Below are 23,806 nucleotides of genomic sequence, written 5' to 3' on the forward strand. Positions count from 1 at the left end.
ATTTACGTTGTGGAACAGGAAATGATCTTTTCCATTTATAGAAACCATATTGTAAATTACATTATATTATTTTACAATTGGAAGCACCCAATTGTACACAACATACCATTTTATGCTGGAGCATTACAATTTTTTTTATTCTTAACTAAAACCTTGAATCCAAATTATGGGTCCACCAGACCAAACGTGCACAAATGTAAGGAGTGTTCACATACAAAGCATGCATGTATCCATTGGGAACGTCTCACATAATTAACATGGAAGATGCTATGAACTGTGGTTGTCTCCAGTTTCAGGTACATAATTGAAAAGCGACTCTATCCTGTCCCATCACCCCACACTCCTAACCCTGACACACACACATTCATGCATGAACACAACAACACACACACAGTCGGTGCGTCGCTGATGGTGGCTTTAACAAGCCCTGATAAATGATGTGTATTCTGACCCCACAGTGGAGTGCAGGAAGCAGATGCTAAAGGCAGTGCAATGAAAACCAACAAGGCTTTTATGGCCGCCGCCGTTAAAGGAGCGTTTTACTTCAAAATAAAGTTGATATATAACATAATGGCTGCAAACAACCCAACAGTTGTCCTTGGTGTGATACCATCCAGAGGACAAGAAGTCCAGCTTGTGTTTTTAAACCTCAGTGGTGTCATAATTTGTGTCAAATAATAGACAATAGAGAAGCCACTGGAAAAATGAATGACGTTATCAAATTAGAAAGTCAGAATTGGTTGTAATCAGAGTTGTAGTTGTACTTTAGCGAAGGCGTGATGTTGGCAGGTAGTACCTTCTACAGCTCTCAGCATGAAAGCGACCAGCAGCCTCCCATCCAGAGGTCATCCTGTGCTACCATATGTCTGGATGGAAGGGGAACTGTGAGCACACCTGTCCGAGCCTAATGTGACAGAAGGAAATAATTTGCTTTAAAGAACCCACCTGTGTGGACGATTACCTGTTTTAAGGCAATAAACTCTCTGCTTCTCGTTGATATGTGCTTTTCTGGCCTGGTCTGGGAAGATGTTTGGATGTGGAATTGTGATTTATAATGTCTCCATGCTGATGACAGCTATGGAGAGGCACAGTGTTTTCAGGTTTTCCACTTGTCCGTCCCATTCATGTTCACTTGGACTTACAGTTGAAATCATTAGATTTTAGTGGTAATATTAAGAGTCTGTGTTTACACTAACCAGTGAACTTGCCACGTTCTACAGTTCAAGCTGGAGCATCCTAATGGCGGTCTCAGCCTCCAACTTCTTCAACTCCAGCTCCCTTTGAAGCTCAAACTCTCATTCATGCTCCTCCTTCTCCAACAGAAGATAAGCTAGATGGACCTTCTGATGCACATCTAGCCTGGAGACGATTCGAAAGACTGCGGGTCAAAACGTGGCAACATGAATGGCTTTACCTCTGTAGCCGTACGGATGAGACCCCAAGTATGTTTCATCCCTGAGAGTCAGGGGATGAGGGGAGTAACAAACGTAACGAAAAAATGAGATATGCGGCAGGCAAACTGATCATGTAACAGAAAATTATCTCTTTACAAAAAATAAAAAAACAAATTTAACACAACGTGAGCTTCTTAAATACAAAGCAAATTCCAAACACCACACTTGGTTTCAGGTGGAACGCTACGACACCGACTCAGCACACTAGCTGCTGACCTGGCCCACTGGCAGCGACGGCCAGGGTGGCTCAGCTTTTAACAATCCCTACTGATTGTGGCTGCAGGTGCATCTGGCCAGTCCCGCTGGGTGTAAGCTGAGAGAAGGGACAAACACTGAAACAAACAAAACCTACACTACTCGCACACAAACACACACCAAGGAATGTAACACTGTCAATATAAAAACCAACTCATATCCGTCCCATCCTTGTGATTGCGAGATCTTCGGCATGCCTCGAGTGGATTCCTTTCAGTGTGACAGACGTTCCCTTGGATGCAGGGCTGGACTGATTGGATTTTGTTCAAGGTACCAAGATCAAAGGTCAAGGTCGCTGCGACATCACAGAACATGTTTTGTCCATAACTAAAGAATTCATATGCAAGTTCTGACAGCTTTATGAAGTGATGACATTCAATATCCAGAAGGTCAAAGGCCAACTCACTGTGACTTCATATTGTTCTGCAAAAACACGTCCATGGCCATTTCTCAACACATAACTCTGAACTTTACTAGCTGATGGAAGCTTACATCTGAGAGGTGGACCTTCTCGTTCACATAGCTGTCATATTTCAGACAAACTAAGCTGTGACCACGACTAAATGGTCATTATCACCATTCCAAGTATTGTTTTTTATTTGAAAATGATGCCTAATTGGCTTGCAGAAAAGGCAAGTAAGGGTGTTAATTACAGCTTGAAACAAGGTGATGCACTGTGCTTGTTTCTGATCGGCGCAGAGGAGAGTTCTTTTGAGAGAGACACATCAAAGTATTTATATTTTACTCTGATAGAATAAAAGGAGGAAGAACTGTAAGCACCGTGCATAGTTCTGCAACTGCTTCACAATAAAACACTTCCCCCAAAAAACTACATATTTTGATTTAGCTACAAGAAGCTGGTATTTCCCAGTACTAGAATTTGGTTTAAATCTAACTTTTGACATTTTTCCCTGATCAAACAGCCTTAGAGTGCTTCACACATCTTCAGGCAGGATAAATCCTGATGTGGTACCTGGCAGAAGACATGAATTGAGGTGTGTGCTGGTAGAACACGCTCTTACCTTCCTACAGCGTTGCATTAGATTGTGTTATAGCTCCTGCTGCCAGGACTGATACAGCCGTTGTCCTTGGAGACAGCTTGTGACTGTATGATAGTTGTGTTGCTCCTCGCCATCCATCTCAGGGTCATCCCGAGTTCAAAGTCACGCACAAGCAGTGGAAACATGCAAGACCTCAGCAGTGATGTCCCATACCTGTCAGCCTGTCACGAAGAGAAACTATCAGAGCTAATGCTCCCTGAGATTAGGCTTGCATCAGGTCTTTATCAAAAGTACTGGAGAAGATCAAAAGTTTACTGATGGAAAATTCAGGAGGGCTCAGAAGAACAGTGTTTTGTTGCTATTAGAAACACTAAATCAGCCACTATGGACAGATTATGTCAATTATTAAAATATAAAAATGTAAATATAACAAGAAAAGCACTAGGATAGCGCAGTACTCCGCCAAGGCTGCTCAGTCGTCATATCATTTCTGACAGATGAAATCTTGAATAAAAACTTAATAAAGTGTTATGCATGTGTACATTATGTACGGATACCGAATCATGTGACCTAAATATGTAGCAGGTGGCGGGAATTGATGGGACTCAGAAACACCCCCACAATTTAATCAGTTGTTCCTTGTATCATTTCTAATGGATAAGTCCTGATAAGTCCACAATGATCGATTTGTAGTAGGATCACAATCATGTGATCATCAGCAGGCAGCTGATGTAGTGTTCACTTGTTGTCATGGTTACAGTGACGCCGTGCTGCTATCTGGCAATGATACAGAAATCTTTAACAAATCCATGGATCCAGACTATAAGCCTCATCACTGCCAAAATCTAATCACTTGGTCCTTGTGTCATTTGTAACCTTCTCTGAAAATTTCCGTTTTTGAGTAATGTTGCTAACAGACAGACAGACAAATGTACGCCGATCGTCGCATAACTCTGCTGCTTTCCTTGGCAGGGTAATTAAATTATTGTCCTTTCACACTGTAAATTGCAAATTTTCCAAACCCTTTCAGAATCCTTACCAGTTGTGTCATTGCTGCTGAAGCTCACTGCATGCACATGCTTGTAAAGTTGATGTTTTAAAGTCCCATTATTAGGGCTTTTGTATTTCTTTGTAATGTAGCATATTTAACTTGGAGTATAACGAATAATCAATGTAATCAATCAATGTGAAGTGTGCTCTGCTTGATGTGAGTCACTGGCTGATGTCATTTAGTAAAAGTGTGCACCACATTCTCACAGTATGGGGTCATATGGTAGAATTACACTTTTGATCTTAGCGCAGGAGAAATTTAACGGGCACAAAATAATAACTGGCCATCAGCATTGGGGAAGATGTTTTTTTTTTTGTTCTTTTTTTTAACCAAGTTTTTACTTAAATTACATGTTTTTATACATATTTATATGCAACTCAAAACACATGATAAACACAAACAAATATATAATTCGGCAACACGACAAACTCATGGCATCATCTCAACCCACCTAAAGACTGAAAGAATTAGAGAGCAGCAGAGGGTTGTGAAACATGTTAAAATTCCAGATACAAGTATAGTTACATCTCCACTTACAATTAAAACAAAAACATCTCCCCTAGCCTGTTAAATCAAATTAAATTAAGTTAAAGTAAGCAATAACAGGAGCCCATAAATTCATAAAGGAACCTAACTTCAAATGAAGTTTTGCTGTTATTTTTTCCATTGAACACACTTTCTTTAATCTCTCTCTCCACTGATGGAGGGTGGGAGGTGGTGGACTGAGCCAAGACACAGTTATCATTTTCTTTGCCACCAGTAGTAGGATATGTAGTAGATATGCCTTTTTTTTTATCAATGGCTCAAGTGGCAAATCAACACTTAAAATGGATCTGATTTCTGCCTGAATCCCCTCGCAAAATAGTTTCAGTTTTGGACAGTCCCAGAATATGAGAGTGTTGTGTCCAATTGTGCCACAGTTTCTCCAGCATAAATTGTTGTTTCTTTCGTCAAAAATTGAGATTATGTAGGGTGTTTTAAAATATCTCATCGTTAATTTACAATTAAATTCTTTCCACATTGGGCTGTTGGTTATTTTGTGTCCTGAATCACACACCTCCCACCACTCCTCATCTTCAATAATAACATTCATTTCTAGTTCCCACCTTTCTTTGATATGAAGAGTCCCCAGACCAATGTGTTTGTAAGCATTTATATAGTTCTGAGACTATTTTTCTTGTGTTTTTTTCTTTCATATTCCTAATCAAAAAATCCTCTATTGGAGTTGGTTGGAAGATGTTTTTTAAACTAGAGCTCAGTTAGAAACTTGTGAGTGACATCTAACCATTCAGCAAGTCAACAGTCTTGGGTTGATGAAGCATCTGGTGAGAACTCCGCCCTTGGTAAATTATCACTGAAGCTGTAGGACCCAACCGTAATGCTGCCATCAATCTGCTGTTGGCCTCTGCAAAGATGGCACTTAGCTGTCATGGCGCCATCAAACATCCATGAAGTTTTTACCGGCCCTGTGTCTCTCTTTACTGGCTCTCTCTGTGTGCCTGCATGTTCCACTCTTGGCCGCCAGGTTTAACAACTTCTCTCCATAATACAACACAGCTGGGTATTAGAAACTGCAATGTTGTAGCAGCAGTTCAAATAAATCATAACACTCACACATGTACAATATCACAAAAGTACACAACAAACACCTTGAATGGTCTTAGTGGTTAGCACATACCTCAACTGCCAACCTCACATTAAATTTAAGAGCTGACAATTAGAGAATAGCCGTTAAGTAATTGTGCAATTCATAATGTTAAAATTGTTCTGGTGTTAATTTAAAACATGCTTTCTGAGCCTTGGAATTGAAATCATTTTCTGATTACCCAGCAACATATATATTTAAACAGTTAAATTAATAATAATGGTGCAGTAGATAGTCAAGACAGAAAATCCTGCAAGATGAGTCATGTTAGAATGAGATTAAGTTCAAAAATACTTTGCTTAATCATCACATTGTTTCAGGACTGTATCTACGTGCCCTAGCAAACAACATGCACTACCGTTCAAAAGTTTGGGGTCATCCTGACAATTTCATGTTTTCCATGAAAACTCCCACTTTTATTCATGTGCTAACGTAATAATTGCACAAGGGTTTTCTAATCATCAGTTAGCCTTTCAACACCATTAGCTAACACAATGTAGCATTAGAACACAGGAGTGATGGTTGCTGGAAATGTTCCTCTGTACCCCTATGGAGATATTCCATTAAAAATCAGCCATTTCCAGCTACAATAGTCATTTACCACATTAACAATGTCTACACTGGATTTATGATAAACTTAATGTTGTCTTCATAGGAAAGAAAATGCTTTTCTTTCAAAAATAAGGACATTTCTAAGTGACCCCAGACTTTTGAACGGTAGTATATATGATTAGAAGAGTGTATAGGGTTTATAGATATATGGGTGTATATACTGTAGGTAGATGGGTATATATATATATATATATATATATATATATATATATATATATATAAGAGACAAAAGAAAATACAAAGTGTTCCTGCACATTCTGATTACTTTGAGAGTCCTGTGTATACTTGTAATCAGCATCTTTTCATTAGTAGGCAGCAGAATCCCAGACCATCTTCTCAGGAGTTGAGTTATGTTGGAAATTCATTCAGCAACCTAACCTAGAGGTTTAGCAGCATCTTATGCCTGCTTTCATAAAAGATGCAACAAAAGAGACCGCCTTCGTCCGGCCTTGTTCTCCCTGGCATGTATGACATTTGAAACTAACATATAGTCCAGCGTCATCTTCCCAGTTGCATAATATCTACTTCCAGGCTGAAAGCCCAAGGACACTGGGCCACAATTATCATGAAAGGTCATTTAGTGGACCAGAATATGGTGCATCCACTCCGCTGCATATATAATTCAGGAGAATGAGCTCAGGGGTAGAATACATTCTCTCAGTCTGCTGACCAGTCATTGTGCAGCTCGTTCAAGCCTGTTTTGGAATTTTATTAAAATGTATTACAATAAATTAAATTAGCCTCTAGTTAAGTGAGCGTTCAGTGACAGTGTTTATGTCAGAATAATCAGAATCAAATGGGTGAAGGACGAAGTTGGAGCCACACTAGCAAACTGCTTCACTCACAGTGTGCAAGGCTTTTTAGCCCTTAATGCTCACCCCATGGTGTTTCCACTTACAGTGCTTAAGCCACTGAACTCAGCCTGTGAATAATGTTTGATGACTCATACTGGAGAAAAGCAGACAGTATATTTAACTGTTAAATAATCACATTAAGCATCCTTGAACTGTTCTTATGTGCAGCAAGTTGGAAACCATGTACTCAATCTCTATAAAACAGTCTCTTTTCTGTGCCACTTCTAAAAAGTGAATAAATTAGACTATTCCTCAAAGAAGTGGAGAATTTAATGCTTCATGCCATCTTTTAAATCAGTGGTGAAATTATATCAAACTCAGTGGGAAGAAATGCAAATAAATCATTCAGTGATGCGTGCTGCTAATGAAGATTCATGTCTTGCTGGGCTACCTGTGAGTTGACACCCGCAGAAAGAGTGTGAACAAAGGAAAATCACACCTAGAGTTCCTCTCAGCTCTGCTCTGAGGTGCAAGTGAGAGGGAATCCAGGCAGAGATGAGCATAAATGCACAGCAACAGCTTTTACACCCCAAATAAGGAAAACGGTGTTTAAAAACAGCTCCTCGTCCCTGAGAACTTTATATCTCCGTGCTATTGCCTGTCTGATTTAAATGGCAAACCAATTCAGTGTTTCAGCCGCTTAGCTCAGGGACACATGCAGCGCTGTCACCCATGTGTGCTCTGTGTGACGAACGGAGCTGCGTTGTCACTGAGCATCTTCATTCCAGGCCGTCAAGCAGCTGCCGTGCACAGAGACAGCGCACCATTTGTTCTTTGTGTGTGTTTCCTCACTTTTATTACTCTTGGTCAAAACATCTGTCAGGAGTGTGTTTGGAGGACTGAGTTTGCTGACACTCTGTGCATGCTTAGCAGCTGGCTAAAGATGGACTTAGTGAGACGTTCTGATCAGGTTATAGTGATGGATCTCGTGGAACTGCAAGTTTTCTTGTTTTAAAGATGAGACAAAGCTTCCATAAGCTGCGACACACCTGCTCATGTTGTTGCACTTCCTGTGGTCACCAGTAGAGGCCAGTAATAAGAGGATGATTATTCTAAATGTGGACTTTCTTACAGTTACTTACATAAACAACTGTTTGTCTACATGTCAGGTATTAACCTGCTTTGCCAACATGATGTAAGTCCCTTTCTAAATATAAACCTGACATGATGAATGTCTGCTCTGATAATGGATTTTGATGCAGCGTAAAACTATTTATGTAATGCTGCCCTCTCCCTCCACCCCCCAGCCTCCCCCACTGCAGGCCTTGGCCTCTCTGATTAAAAGCCCATTCTGTGCCGCTCCCTCGTCGCAGGCTTTACTCAGTGCATCACAGAGAGATGGGGATAAAGCTCTTTGCGTTCCTATTTGCCAAAACAGGATTTATTTTAATGTTTACACTGGATGTTCTCTTAACAAACGTTATTATTTAATCTGTTAACTGGAAAAACATGAGACTGCAGTAATGCAAGCCTCCGATTTGGATTATGTTCTGTTAACACCAGTGCATGTAATTTACAAGAGGAGCAAAAGTAGAATTAATGCAAAATAAAATCAAAACATAAAGGGTGTCATACTGCTCCAGCTGCCATTTGTCATGGAATTAGTGGGTCAGTTTTGTGTAGCGATAAACATTTAGCACACATGCTAGTCATGATCAACAGAAAAATGTCAACAATAGACAAAGACGTCTTTTTGTGGAATCTTGAAAACAAATAAATACACATTTTATAATCATTTAGGTTTGTAAAAATGACAGCTATCTTCACATTGAAGGTCCTATATTGTGCCTCTTCAGAAAACTTATGAAAATCTCAAATGTGTCCAAAATGTGTCTTTTAGTTTCAGCTCAGTATGCTACAATGATGGCCCATTTTTACCATGACTGTATAACCCCTGGTTTTAGCCCTGATCTACACAGGGTGCTGTAGTGTCTGTAGCTTTAAATACCGCTCATCTGCTGCTATATCCACCCCCCTTCAGGAAGAACACTCTCTCTGTGTCTGTGATTGACTGCTGAGCAAACAGTTGGCAACACTACAGCTGACAGAGATGTGAATGTATGTGTGAATCCAGGACTTTCTATTGCTTCAGTTTTTTCTCTGAGTAATTGCTTTATACGGAAGTATCAATGAATTCATAGCACAGCTGTTGTTTTCAACTCATGTAGTGAGTTTGTCAGACAACACTGCAGTTCTGAAATAGTAGCGTGGGAATGAAATGACTGCTGTTTAACATGTAGTCTTGATGGGCTGCATTTCAGTCAGTATTTCAGACTTTTTCTCTTGTTTGACAACAATAATATGTATGTAAGAGCAACTATTCTGGGATCCAGCTTTATTTAAATACACATCTATGTGAGCACAGAGTAGGAGAGAAGCAAGTAGATGTAAAAGCAGCTGAATTTGAAGCACAGCAGACAAGGAGGTGATGCTGGGAATTCAATAAGACGCTTGTTACTCCACCAAGGAACACAGCGGAGTTATGTGACGATATGCGTATGTTTGTCCTTCTGTCGGTCTGTCTGTTAGCAACATTACTCAAAAACGGACCAACAGATTTGGATGAAATTTTCAGGGAAAGTTAGAAATGAGGGCTGCACAGTGGTGTAGTGGTTAGCACTTTCGCCTTGCAGCGAGAAGATCCCTGGTTCGCGTCCCGGCTTTCCCGGGATCTTTCTGCATGGAGTTTGCATGTTCTCCCTGTGCATGCGTGGGTTTTCTCCAGGTACTCCGGCTTCCTCCCACAGTCCAAAAATATGCTGAGGTTAATTGATTATTCTAAATTGCCCGTAGGTGTGAATGTGAGAGTGATTGTTTGTCTCTGTATGTAGCCCTGTGACAGACTGGCGACCTGTCTAGGGTGTCCCCTGCCTTCACCTGAGTCAGTTGGGATAGACCCCAGCCTAATCATCAATTAGCCTTTCAACACCATTAGCTAACACAATGTAGCATTAGAACACAGGAGTGATGGTTGCTGGAAATGTTCCTCTGTACCCCTATGGAGATATTCCATTAAAAATCAGCTGTTTCCAGCTACAATAGTCATTTACCACATTAACAATGTCTACACTGGATTTATCATTCATTCAATGTTACCTTCATTGAAAAAAATGCTTTTCTTTCAAAAATACAAAACTGTACGTTGTTTCCACCCATCAGGAATCCAATGTCCCTTTGTCATGTATTTGTGGGACTGAACCCTGTAGGAATTCCTATCTCTATGGCCTTTTTACTTATCTTCCAGGTTTTTTTCCAATTAGCCGGTTAACTAAATGTTTCAGACAATGCCGGCTTCATATGTCCCATGAATTTAAAAAAAGCTACAAAAAAAAAAGTTACTGAACTGTATATTACATTGCAGAAACTATGTATTGTTTTTCCATAAATGCATGCTGTTTTGGTTAGCTCCAAATGTCCAGTCTTCTTTGTTCTATAAATGTGCCTTAACCACCAACTGTTAAAATGACTTGGAATCCAGCTATACCTATGGATATTTTGTCACCAACCTCCCTTACACTCTGCAGTAAAAGAAACATAGTATTAACTTGACCAAAAATGAAAAAAGAGCATTTTAAAAGGAGAAAAGTTAGTAGTACTAAATGCAGTACTAACAATCCCTATAAGGTGTCACAAAGAGCTTTAAAAATGAAAAACTAAGTCAGAACTGCTCTTTGGTGTACAGATGCTGTGCTGATTCAGTATCTCAGTCATTACAGCCATTTTTATACACAACACGACATATGGTGTCTCTTTTACAGCTCTGCACCCCTGTGTGACAAGAGCCCGTCTCTAAAATGTGTCCGTTTTAAAACAGTAAGTACCTAAAGAACAAGCATAACTCAGTCCAGCCATCTGTTCTTGTGAGGACAGCGTGACTGCATCACTTCTTCATTGTTTATAAATGGAGAGCTCACCCATTGTTTGCTGGGAGTGGCTGCATGATTCTGCAGCCCTGCAGAATATATATGGAGCATGAGAAGATGAATCATAAAGAGTGGAAAAATGAGAAAACAGCAGTGACACGAGTTAGTTTATCGCCTTCATTCTGTCCACACAGAAAACGTTCATGCACTTAAGGCATGTCATGCTTGACCAATTATTAACCGTTTTGTCATACTTCAATATATGTCATTGTTTCGCTGGATCCATTTGTTCAGATGTTAACCTTTTTTACTTGTTCTGCCTGACTCAGAGGTTCCTTTTTTTCAGTAAACTCCATTAAGGTATTCACATGCAGGCAGCCAGATTCAGTATTCAGCAGCACTTGTCTGTCAGGAAGGCATTACAGAGCTATTTAGCCTCTGCTCAGAAACATCATCATGCACTGCCTCGCTTAAATCAGGCCAGGATACAGATGGGCAGGGCGGAGTTTCATTACCCAAAATATTTCAGAGCGAGAGTGACATTTCTCACAGAGATGGAGACCTGAGATGGTCCCAATGTCTCCATTCTGCTTTCTGGCAGAGTTTCACAGCGGCGGAGAGCCCTGAGGTGTAGTCAGCCAGAAAAACTGCTGACCCATGTGACTCTCATACCAAGCTGGTGACAGCCAGGGTACAGTAAAGACAACTGAGGTGACATGTAGGAAGGATTCTTAACCATACAAAGCATCAGAGACTGGCTTTAACTGAGGAGGTGTTTGCTCTCTACAGTGGGAAAACTGTAACTGATATAAAATCATCATCCATCCATCCATTATCTATACAGCACTTTATCCTCATCAGGGTCATGGGGGGCTGGAGTCTATCCCAGCTAACTGAGGGTGAAGACAGGAGACACCTGGACAGGTAACAGTCTATCACAGGACTACACATAGAGACAAACAATCACACTCACAATTTAGAGCTACCAGTTAACCTCAGCATGTTTTTGGACTGTCAGAGGAAGCCGGAGTAGCAGGAAAGAACCTGGGAGAACATGCAAACTTCATGCAGGAAGATCCCGGGAAGGCCGGAACGTGAACCAGGGATCTTCTAGCTGCAAGGCGACAGTGCTAACCACCACCGCTGTGCAGCCCTAAAATCATCACATATTAAGGTTTCATGATCATTTCAGCAACGAAAGCATTGTTGTCATGACTGGAGAAACCTACTGTAAGGCTCTGGAGCAAAAATGTCCTTTGGAGTCTTAGTAGTAGATTTTAATATAATATAATGTAACAGGACAACAGGCTCAAGGCCTGCCTTCTACACAATACTAGTGCACAGTGTCATAATAAAAGCACAGATCTAGGATCAGCAGTCAAGTCACATTAATGTGATATTTTTGTTACTTTGCTTTTACTAAAGTGACAGGATTGTTCACATTTAATGTTATGTTTAAGAGAACAACAGTGGAAAAGGCCTGTAGGTTTCAGGGCTTTACTGTAGAGTAAAGCCCTGAAACCTACAGGCAGCTAAACATAGCAAGTGTTCTGGTGGGATGAGTGCCACGTTTAACAGTGAAAAATGATGTTTGTATGTATTTATTTTTGCAAATTCCCTAAAGTTAAACAGATGCACACGTACAGTATGTTGCAGCCCATTTTCACAAATGTATTCTGCTGTTTAAGAAAAGTGGGAAAGTTAATAATGACAGAATTCCATTTAGCTGCTTCAGTTTGAGGGTCCTGTGCTGACTCACCAAATACAACAAAAACATTGTCAGTGTTTCTAGTAACAGCTTTGATTTTCGCACTGTAACAAGTCTATGCTAGCTAATTTTATCTTTTAAATTTAGACCATTATAAATCATCAGACCTGTATTATTTTTTTATCTGACGTGCATATCCTTGCATTTCATACACAATGTGCACATTTTTTTTATTTTTGTTTTCGGTTGAGGCATTGAGGTCTTTTTTTTGTTGTTGTTTAAACAAGTTTAGCAAGAAAAGCAATCAGAAAGCTCTGTACTCCACCAAGGCTGCTCAGTCATTGTATCATTTCTGATGGATGAAATCTTGAAAAAAGTCGTGGCAGAAATCACACACTATAGAATGTGTCCATTTAATATAGATGTACCCACAAACAAAATGGCCTTGCACTGAGCACAGGCATGTGCTATGCATTTGTACGTTATGTACGGATACTGAATCACGTGACCTAAATATGTAGCGGGTGGCGGGAACGGTGCTCGGAAACACCCCCACAATTAAATCAATTGATCCTTGTATCATTTCCGACGGATAAGTCCTGATAAGTCTGCAGCGGTGGATTTATAGTAGGATCACAATCATGTGATCGTCAGCAGGCAGCTGACGTAGTGTTCACTTGTTGTCATGGTTACAGTGACGCCATGCCACTATCTCCCAATGATACAGAAATCTTTAACAAATCCGTGGATCCAGACTATAAGATGCATCACTGCCAAAATCTAATCACTTGGTCCTTGTGTCATTTCTGACCTTCACTGGAAATTCCATTCTAATCCGCTAGTCCGTTTTTGAGTAATGTTGCACACAGACAGACAGACAGACAGACAAACACACAGACTGACAAACAAACATACGCCGATCGTGACATAACTCTACCGTGTTCCTTGGTGGAGTAAAAATCTGATTTTGTGATTAGGGTCACCTTTCTCGATTCTTGCCTCTCGACCTTCTGTATTTTTTCCTGTTGCAACATACAGATGCAATAAGTTGATGTTTTTTTACAGGTAAGATTTACTAACCTGGTGGACTTGCTACCGTAATTTCCGGACTATTGAGCGCACCTGAATATAAGCCGCACTAACTAAATCTAAAAAGAAAAAAGATTTTGTACATATATAAGCCGCACCTGTCTATAAGCCGCAGGTGTCCATGTTGTAACATGAGATATTTGCACAAAGTTTTTTTTACTTTAAATAATTTAAATAAATGCTTTTTTCCAAACAGTGCCTGTAACACGGCAGTAAAACGCATTAAGTCAGTTCACGCTGCCGACTCCAACGTCTCACCATCGGTTCATTGATGCCAAGCTTACGTGCAGCGGCTCTATTTCCTTCTTCGACAGGCAGATCGATTGCCTTTAACTTAAAAGCTGCATCATATGCATTTCTTCATGTGTTTTCCTTGATGAGGGTGTGTGAATGAAGCGCAAAATGACCGATCTGAAGAATTTAGTGTGAGTGCGTTTGATGTAATTCGAACAGTTTCTTTGGTCCACTGTGACCTGTTCAGTAATTTTATTGGTCTGATGTAATGAGGCTAAACGTATCGGCGCCATGAAGCTCACCCGTAAAAATCTATACATTAGCCGCATCGTTGTATAAGCAGCAGGGTTCAAAGCGTGAGAAAAAAGTAGCGACTTATAATCTGGAAAGTACAGTGATAGGTTACTTGTACAAAAAATGTCAGACTGTTCTGGTGTAACTTTCTATACAGTAAAGTAATGTTGATATTGTCAGATAGGGGGCAGTCTACCCAGCCTGATTATTGTGGAAGGAATGAAACTCATATCTGAGTAGAGAGTGGAGTGCTGGGATAAAAGCTGTTCGTTGGCTGCATCTATCTAGGAGGCAGCATGCACAAGACTGGAGAGGTTACTGTGCATCACCTCCAGCCCATCTCCATTATTTTCTGCATTTCATTTGCAGCACAGAGATGCATTTTCAGTCAAGTTGTTCAGTGGAGTAGAATTCCGCTTGAATGTGCACTTCTGTCTTTCTATATTTGTCCCTGACCTTATCATTTTAACCAGATTAACAGCTTGTTTACTATGTTTTCAGCCTCTTTTTTTGGTTCCACTCATGTTGCCTTCTGCTTCTGTTTGATACACAGGACTTTTATTTTAGAGGGTCAAACCTTGCTAAATTAAATGAGTTGTCAAGGCCTCCCTCGTTGCCACATCGCAGATGGAATCCAGACACTTTCAGCTTTTTACTGATTATGTCTCCACCGAGTTGCCGTCACATTAAACAGGGTGCTAATGCTCAGAAGGGACACACATACACATCGATGGTCTGCAATCTCATGCCCAGTCAGAGCAAACAAGAACAGAGACGGAGTGACTCATCACCAGATGGCCGAGTGTGAGCATGGCACATCTCTGCCACCAGGAACCCTTATGCTTTTACCACCTGGAACAGACCCAAGTGGAGTCCAGCCACCCGGGATCCACAGCGAGGACCAGGCAAAACATGTAACACAACACTTCCTAGCCCATCCCCAGCCAGCATAGACCTTTTTCCTCCTCTCTTCTCTGCTTCTTCTGCATTACCAGCCTTCTGTCTGTGTCTGTCTCGCTAGCTTTGACAGCTTCCCTATCCTTTTCCTCTGTATCCCGTCCATCTCGATCTTCTCCTCTGTCATCGTATCTCCTGTACATCCCCACATCCACACACTCCCTCCTTCTCCTCACATCCCCTCAGGTCTCGACTCAGACATCAGTAACAGGCTCAAATCAGCTTGGCCGGCTCAATCCTGGTCCTCCTCATTCTGTCTACGTGTCCTCTCTCATCTGAGTTATATTGGGTACATAAATTAGCACAGTGCCCCACACTGCTAATGAGGACAAGGTCACATGACAGGCCTGCGCTTAAGTTAAGCAGTTTGAAGGATCGATTCCATTATCTCCTCAGCACAAGAAGTCAATGGAACCTGTTCGAGAACCAGCTGGGTATGTACCAACTCTTTTCTCTGGTTTCTCCTTTATACTCAGAAGCAATTTCTCTCCCTAATGGTGCCTAAAAGTAGTTTCATTTTAAAGTAAGGCTTGTTTTGAAAGAATAGAAAGCATAATGAGAGAAAGCTACAAGCATAATCATGTGTTTCACTGCACAAATGGAGACAACTGTTGAGGAGGAATAGTAGGGAAGCCTATTTTTTGTAGTCGGGCTCTTTATTAAGTAAATCAAAGGAGGAATAATGGCAAGGCTTTTTCCTGGTAAGGGCTTCTCCCAGAGCTTGAGCTTTGAACAGTTTAATAGCAAATTCTTTAAGTACAATGGCAAACACTTAATTTTTGAAGATTTTTCAGTCTTCAAAGCAAACCTTTTTGATTCTGAGTGGTTTTGGAGCCACTTTCAATCAATTCTGTTATTGGGAGAGGTTGAAAAAAAGGGTGGGCTTTTATTTTTTTAAAGCAGGAGACATAGTCGACATCAGTGACATTTCCCCTCCAGAGAGCAGAATGGAGATATTTGAAAGGCTTAGTGGGATTGTGAAGCAAACAATTAGTTTGTCAGGGACGGTGTTTGAAGGCATTCATCAAAGAGCAGGTAATTTTTCAGCAGTGGCCATAGCAGTCTTAATAGGCCCTTCTGATTTTTGACACCAGATGGTAGAATTATCATTAGGCTGCAATGACAGGCCTTCTGAAGTGGAGCGAGCTGTGTGTCACTTTACACACCAGCTTTTCACACACACTTCATCCATTTGCGAGATCATCTCTCTGCTATTGTATGATCACACAAAATTAGGGCCGTCTGGCTGAATAATCGTAAAGCTTCAGTGCAGCTTCACCAGCACCCGAGACCAATAATGGACATATTGGAGCAAAGGCCTTTTAAATATCATAGTGGGTATAAATTTGAGGAGCAGATGATTGTTGTGAAAGAATCTGGCACCAACTTTCCACTGTAGTCTCCTCTCTCTTTGGTGTTTTTTTTTTCCATTGTAAGGAAGAGATCGGGCAGGCTTATATTTTTTCTGCAAAATGGAATGTTTTGAAGGGCTGCACAGTGGCTTGGTGGTTACCACTGTCACCTTGCAGCTACAAGATCCCCGGTTTGCATCTGGGCCTGGGATCTTTCTGCGTGGAGTTTGCATGTTCTCCCTGTACGTGTGGGTTTTCTCCAGGTTCTCCAGCTTCCTCCCACAGTTCCAAAACATGCTGAGGTTAATTGGTGAGTCTAAATTGTCTGTAGGTGTGAATGTGAGTGTGATTGTGTGTCTCTATATGTAGTCCTGTGATAGACTGTTACCTGTCCAGGTGTCTCCTGTCTTCACCCTAAATCAGCTGGGATAGACTCTAGCCCCGCCGTGTTTGGATGGATGGATGGATGGATGAATGGATGGATGGATTGTAATAAAATGCATAAAAGATTTCATTAGGGAAGGTTTGAAATTTGCGGCTGAATTCAGTGAGAGGCTGACGCTGTTACTGGTGCATATAGCTGACATATACTCAGTTGGTATTGGCTGTTTTTTGGTAAATAAAGCACAGTTTGTGTAAATGGCACAAGATAATAATGGAGTTTGCTTTCTTTCTTAATGCTTCTTAAAAGCATGTAAAACTCTCTTGATGATGGAATTGGGAGCAGAGGCTACATCTGACAATTTTAGTGTCTTTTTTGCTAATAATCCATTTCACACAGCAATTTAGCAGGTGTGAGGAGGTGTAAAATAAGGAATATTCTGAGTTTCTCTCAAACACTCTTTCTTATTCTTCAATCAGTTACTTCAGTCTTTTTTAATGTGCACAGCCGAACGAAATGCAACAAAATGGAGGGCTAAAGACAGACTGAAGATTTATTTTTCATTCTTGGCTTTTGATTTCTAACCATTCAGACGTAACAAAGCAAAGGTTCAGAATTGTCAGAGAGAGATGGGGAAGGCAGGTATGATAGGAGGAGGTTATGATGGCAGGTATTTCATCCCATCTTCATGTGTGGCCGTTAAGAATGGTTACAATGAACCAAAACATTGTGACCACACCTACTTTGCTGTTGGTCCTTCCAATGCTGCTGGGACAGTTAAAGCTCACCAGTGGACTCTGCCAGACCTCTGACCGTTCTGTGGTATCAGGCAGCAAGACGTAAGCACTAGATCCTTTTAAGTTCTATTAGTTACAAAGTCTATCCACAGTGGATCAGACTCAATCCTGCATATCCCCTAACACTCATCACCCGTTGGTGGTTTGTCCTGCCCTGGATGGTTGTTGGAAGGTAAACTCACCTCTGCTGACCAGGATCACCCCATCTAACTCAAAGTCAAGACATGTTACAAAACAATGTGAGTGCTCGCAATATTTTTGCCTCGTTGGTATGTAAACACTCAACTTTAGCCATGTTTGGATGGCTTGGATGGCACCGACTTTAGAGATACCTTCAAGGAAATCGTCGGTCGAGGTTTTTTCTCAGTTACTCATACTGTAAATCCACACCTCACACAGAACAAAGTCTCCATCTTCCTCCAGTCCTTATTATTGCCACCCTCTGGGACTTAACATTTTGATCAGGACCTGGTGCCCTAGTAATGTGTTAAGTAGGTCTACATGTATAGCTACACCTACACACCTTGGCTGACATAGCCTTTGGCAAAGCAAGTGAAATAAGGACTCCAGGACATGATTCTAGTCTTCACCTTTAATCCACTTTGATCAGAAGAAGTGGATTTGGTGTTACAGTGTAGGAGCCTAGTGGCCCAGATAGATGAAAGTTGTGTAAGGATAAGGAAAGGAAGAGGCAGAGTGTCTCGGCTAATGCCAATTCAAATTGCACCCTTTTTGTCCCTGTGCTTCATCTTGTTGTATTTCACACTTTCCGGTCACATGTGCCAGAGGATAGGATGTTTTTTTTTTATGTAGAGCAACATGAAAACCACATAATCTGACAGTCTGCTGCAGGTCATAAGTGTATCGGATTTAGTTTAAGATTTAGGATCCATGGCAAACATGTGAGTGTCAAGTGAAATCTGTGTCACATCAAGGGGAAAAACGTGATAATTCAGCACACTATCCAACTGCAGGGTGAAAAATGGCATGAGAGGAGCGTCCAACCACTCAACTAGCTTACAAGTAACACTCTGGTGGCTTAATGAAATACGTCTGAAGCTGCATGTTGATCGCTTCAGTGACATTAATGCCGTATGTTATCTGTAAAGTCATAAATACTCAGGGAGGCCTGGTATCACCACAGTAAATCTGTTGAGATGAACCCGTCCTTTAACAGGACACATGCGTTGATAGAGATACAAACACACACAATGTCGGCCAGTATTCGTCCACTCCTCACTTCTGCAGCATTTGACCGAACTGCGCCATCTGTTCCTGACGAGGAAAGTAATTGATGAGAACAAGGCTTCAACTACTGGTATTTTTGGGCACATGTACTGTACATAATTGCAAACTAGATCTATTCAGGTAGAACAAGAACAAGATCTCTTTCTTAAGAGAGACTGAGAAGAAAAAATAAATGGGTCATTGAAGAATTGGAGGACATTTGGGCTTCAAAATTTTTGAAAAATAAACCTCTTACAATTTTCTGCTACATATTCATCAATAATAGGTAGTAAACCATCAAAACCTTGATTTACTCAGCTTACTCATCAATGGTAGCATATTTATTCCATGTTTTATGTGTTGTTTGCTAACCCTACTCTAATCACAGTAACAGGGCTGCTAATCCATGCTAATGTTAGCTTTTTCTCAGCAGTAGAAGTAACAGCTAGCTAAAGAGCTAGCTGACCAATAGGACAGATTTACTGATGTAAAATAGTAAAAAGAATCTGTCTTATCCTAATAATGAATGAATGAATGAATGAATGAATGAATGAAAAAAATAATACCAAAAAAGGAGATTTAAATTTCATTTTAACTGTTTTATTTGAAATTCAGTTTGGTCATCAGAGGGGTGGGACAAGAGAAAAATGTCATTTTAGGGGAACTCTAGACTTATTTGGTATTTTAAAAATATTTTCAAACATTCTTTTCTCCTAGTTTTGTAGATTTGGTCTCAGGACAAGTAACTTTACACAACAACTCTATGTTTTAGTATTTTGTATGTGGATTATTTGAAATTTGATGGGTGGGATGTAAAATGTCCTCCAGTTCTGGAATGACCCAAGTAGATATAAAACATCAGAGAAACAGTGAAATGAAGGAATGTAAATTGAAGCTGTTTGTGATCTTTCAAGGTGTTTAGTTCTTTAAAAAACACCTTTGCCAAGGTTAGTGTGTATACATGGAGTATGTAAGGATATTTGGATTACTGTACAGTATTGATATACAGCGATAAATGTACATTGATGGTCAGATGGATTGCATGTTTTATTGAGTGGAATGAGAATTGAAAATGCTGAATTATGCAGCAACTGTTTTATGTATGTTGATTATTACTCATGAATTAATCAGAGCCGAGTCACGTGTTGCTGCATGTTGCACTTGGATGTCAGTGTGCATGTGCATGTGTGCGTGTGTGTGTGTGCGTGCGTGTGTGTGTGTGTGTGTGTGTGTGTGTGTGTGTGTGTGTGTGTGTGTGTGTGTGTGTGTGTGTGTGTAAAAGTGTGTGATGTGTGGGTGTACGAGGAGGGTCACACCTTGAAAGTCACGCATGTGGCAGCTGCATTGTTCTCTGTCGGTTGTGATTAACATTGAACCCTGGGGCAACAACCCGCTCTGTGTGTGTATGTGGAAGCTCTTTGTCGTAAGACATTAAACTGTGACAAATATCCAGCTGTTAGGGCTATGTAAGCCATAAAAATGTAAGTTTTAAGCATTACATGTTAAACCTTAGTCATAAACATCCTCTGGATTTGCTATTGTGCCATATGGATGAACAATCTGGCCTTTTACCTGCTTGTTCATGCTGACAAGTCCTGTAATTAGTGCCCAAAATGAAAAAAATTACATTTTTTATGTTCTTCTGGGGCTTCTAGTGGCAGTTTGCACCTCACAGACAGGATATTATTTATATGTAGCCAAATGTTTTCATTTTTAGCTTATTTGCATAAAGGCTTTGTAAATACAGATTCAGTCCTTTGGTTTGGTATTGGCACCTATCCTAGGCTCTATAAGCAGATAGGCTATTGCATGGCCTGATGCCTAGAATCTCCATCATCAGTATTTGTGGAAGTTGCATTTATACAGCTGCAGCTTTCTTTTTTTTTTTTTTTTTTTTTTTACAGCAACATGAATATATGCAGTTATCAAAATGATACTCCATGTTGGCAGATAGCTGGAGTTTAGGCATCAGTAACGGGAAGAAATATAGGATTCTTTAAAGCTACTGTTAATAAAAGGCTGTCTGCCCTTGGATTACAAGCTACAATTACCACATTGTTGCTCTTTATGGATTAGCTGTCACCCCGAGGCTTGAAGACCAAGACAACATTCATATCTGTAATGAAAAATATTAATGTGAACTTTGAAATGTCGGACTTGGAGCTACAAAGTAGCTTTACAGTAAATCAGTGTGAGTATATGTCAGCTAATATGTAGCAGGGACGTAGATCTTGCAGGTCATATTGAAACGGTGTCTCATTTAGAGTTTGTCAGACAGAGTTTTATTCTACTGTAAATTGTTTTTCTCAGTACAGATCATGGTCACCATTCAGTTATCAGATCTACTCTCTTAAAAAATTTTCTTGTTAATCAATTACCCTCCAGAAAAATTGACTGAGGACAGGTGTGTTGGATCATAAACTCCTAAATCCTGCACTACTCCATCACTTGTGTGTGGTGGTCATCCAGTGTATCAGCTTGTCTGCAAATGATTTAGCACCAGACTGACAATGTGTGTTGTTTGTGGATTCTTTGGACTCAAATATATTGACGTTGACATCAATCTCAAAAAACACTCTTCACCTGCATCTACTTAATATTCTGTAGATTTTCTGGGAAGAATTTCTTCATTTTCTGCTTTATTAGAATTCGGAGTGAAGTCGATTGTTGTCTCTCTCTAAATTGGTATTCTGTGCTTTTATCTTGCTTTTGTAGCATTTTTTTCTCTAAATATGCAAAGCAAACAGTGGGATCTTCCCAAATTGTTATCTACTACAGTAAATTAACACGATACACAGGAGCATGAGATTTGTTTACCTTCTTCTTTTTGACGGAGCATTGGTGTTAATGCATATGTTCCCTCTGGGGCTTCACCGGCTCCAAGTGAGGTAAACAAAACAGATATGAACCAGGGAGTGGATAAACTCATTAGTTACTTTTCATTAAACAGGTTCACATCTGGGGCTGCATAGTGGTGTAGTGATTAGCACTTTTACCTTGCAGCGAGAAGGTCCCTGGTTCGCGTCCCGGCTTTCCTGGGATCTTTCTGCATGGAGTTTGCATGTTCTCCCTGTGCATGCGTGGGTTTTCTCCGGGTACTCCGGCTTCCTCCCACAGTCCAAAAATATGCTGAGGTTAATTGATTATTCTAAATTGCCCGTAGGTGTGAATGTGAGAGTGATTGTTTGTCTTTGTATGTAGCCCTGCAACAGACTGGTGACCTGTCTAGGGTGTCCCCTGCCTTCGCCCGAGTCAGCTGGGATAGACTCCAGCCCCCCCACGACCCTAATGAGGATTAAGCGGTGTATAGATAATGGATGGATGGAGGTTCACATCTGCACATCTGAATTACAAGACATGTACTCATGCTAGCAGCTGTTAAGTCGAACACAAAGAGGGAACCTGTCTGTTTCTATCCTCATCATGGAGCAGATGTCAATACAGCAACATTCAGTGAGTCAGACAGCGACCTGTGTGTCGTTTCTGCAGAGGTCCACGCTTGTGCGACCTCATGTATGCGAGCGTGAGGAGCAGAAGTCGGCACACACTTGTTTGTTCAGGAAGTTTGCGGGAGATTTGCGCTGATGAATTAATGGTGGCAGAGCAGTGGTGCAGAAGATGCTGTGAGGGTGGTGGGGTGGCGGGAGCGAGTTAAAAGCAGGAGAATGGAGGGAAGTATTTTCACCATCCTGCTGGGCCCAGCTCTGTGTTTAGAAAAAATAAAAAAAAAATCCCAGCCGAGGCGGAGCGGCGCTGGTTTGGTGGCGACAGCTTTGGTGGCGTGGGGTGCAAGAGGGAGGGACAGTCAACATGACAAGGACGAAGCAAAGACAGGCCACAGGCCCACTGTGTTTTTTTATGTTGGGGGGTTTAAAAAGCAGAAGTGACGCTATACTGTGGCTGCAGATTTCCACATCGACTCACAGCTGCTGGAAGGAGAAAGACTACACTCACTGTTTAATTCATGGAGACTCACAGTCATGCGTCACCATGCTGTCCGCCGACTTTTGCCCTGCAATGGTTCCCAAAACGATGGCTCAGCATCCACAGGGCCACTGCTGCACGCATGTAAACAAGAACCTCCAACTGATGACTTAATACATAACCTGTGACCAAAACCTTCACCACTGCAGGCTTAACCTTGACCTGTTCTCCAGAATACACTCTAATCCAGAGACTACATGCAAATCCGGTAGAGGGTGGACAAAGTGACAGAAACTTTGAGAAACTTGTCATTTAAAATTGCACCATGAGACTGTGTACTGAAGGGAATGATTCACATCTGCTATCTTTTTAGACTTTCTAGAAGGTTGTGGTGTTTTGTAAGACAGTTCTTTCTGTAAATCTGCCAAATTTATTTTAATTTTGAAGCACTTGCACAAAATTTTACATTAGGTGGCAAACCTCAAGTCCTGTTTGGGTCACACTGTACTACTTCCTGATGGCATACACCTTATATTACAACCTTACACCTAGCCAGATATGTGTCTGTATGAATGCACAAAGTAAAGTCCTTTGGAACTGCTAAGTTAATGAAAGCAACATATACACTACTGTTCAAAAGTTTGGAGTCACCCAGACAAGTTCATGCTTTCCATGAAAATTCCCACTTTTATCCATGTGCTACATAACTGCACAAGGGTTTTCTAATCATCAGTTAGTCTTTCAACACCATTAGCTAACACAATGTAGCATTAGAACACAGGAGTGATGGTTGCTAGAAATGTTCCTCTGTACCCCTATGGAGATATTCCATTAAAAATCAGCTAGGACAGTCATTTACCATATTAACAATATCTACACTGTATTTCTGATTCATTTAATGTTATCTTCATTCGAAAAACTGCTTTCCTTTCAAAAATAAGGACATTTCTAAATGACCCCAAACTTTTAAACAGTAGTGTACATGTTGGCCAGTTGCATTTCCACCAGTGTTCATGTTCATACAGAACACGGTGCAGCTCTTAGTGTCTCTGTGCTACTCACCAGGACATGTCAGAGCAGAGACAGATTAAGACTTTAGACAGCTTA

The 23,806-nt window shown here is 40.8% G+C and overlaps 1 protein-coding gene across 4 annotated transcripts in view; it reads left to right on the forward strand.

The window, feature by feature from the left end:
• Nucleotides 1-23,806, forward strand: part of oxr1a (oxidation resistance 1a) — a 237,337-nt gene that overhangs the window by 39,390 nt on the left and 174,141 nt on the right. For 2 of the 4 annotated variants that reach the window (XM_035944211.2, XM_035944213.2), the window contains exon 1: nt 15,329-15,451. The exons of 1 other annotated variant lie outside the window; for it this stretch is intronic. In XM_035944211.2, the coding sequence (XP_035800104.2) occupies nt 15,426-15,451 (26 nt within the window). In that variant the 5' untranslated portion in view covers nt 15,329-15,425. Of the gene's footprint in view, nt 1-15,326; nt 15,452-23,806 lie in introns of those variants that run through there. One more of the 4 variants, XM_035944214.2, reaches the window with a different exon arrangement.

The sequence above is a fragment of the Amphiprion ocellaris genome, chromosome 9, assembly GCF_022539595.1.
Source record: "Amphiprion ocellaris isolate individual 3 ecotype Okinawa chromosome 9, ASM2253959v1, whole genome shotgun sequence".
Lineage (NCBI taxonomy): Eukaryota > Metazoa > Chordata > Actinopteri > Pomacentridae > Amphiprion > Amphiprion ocellaris.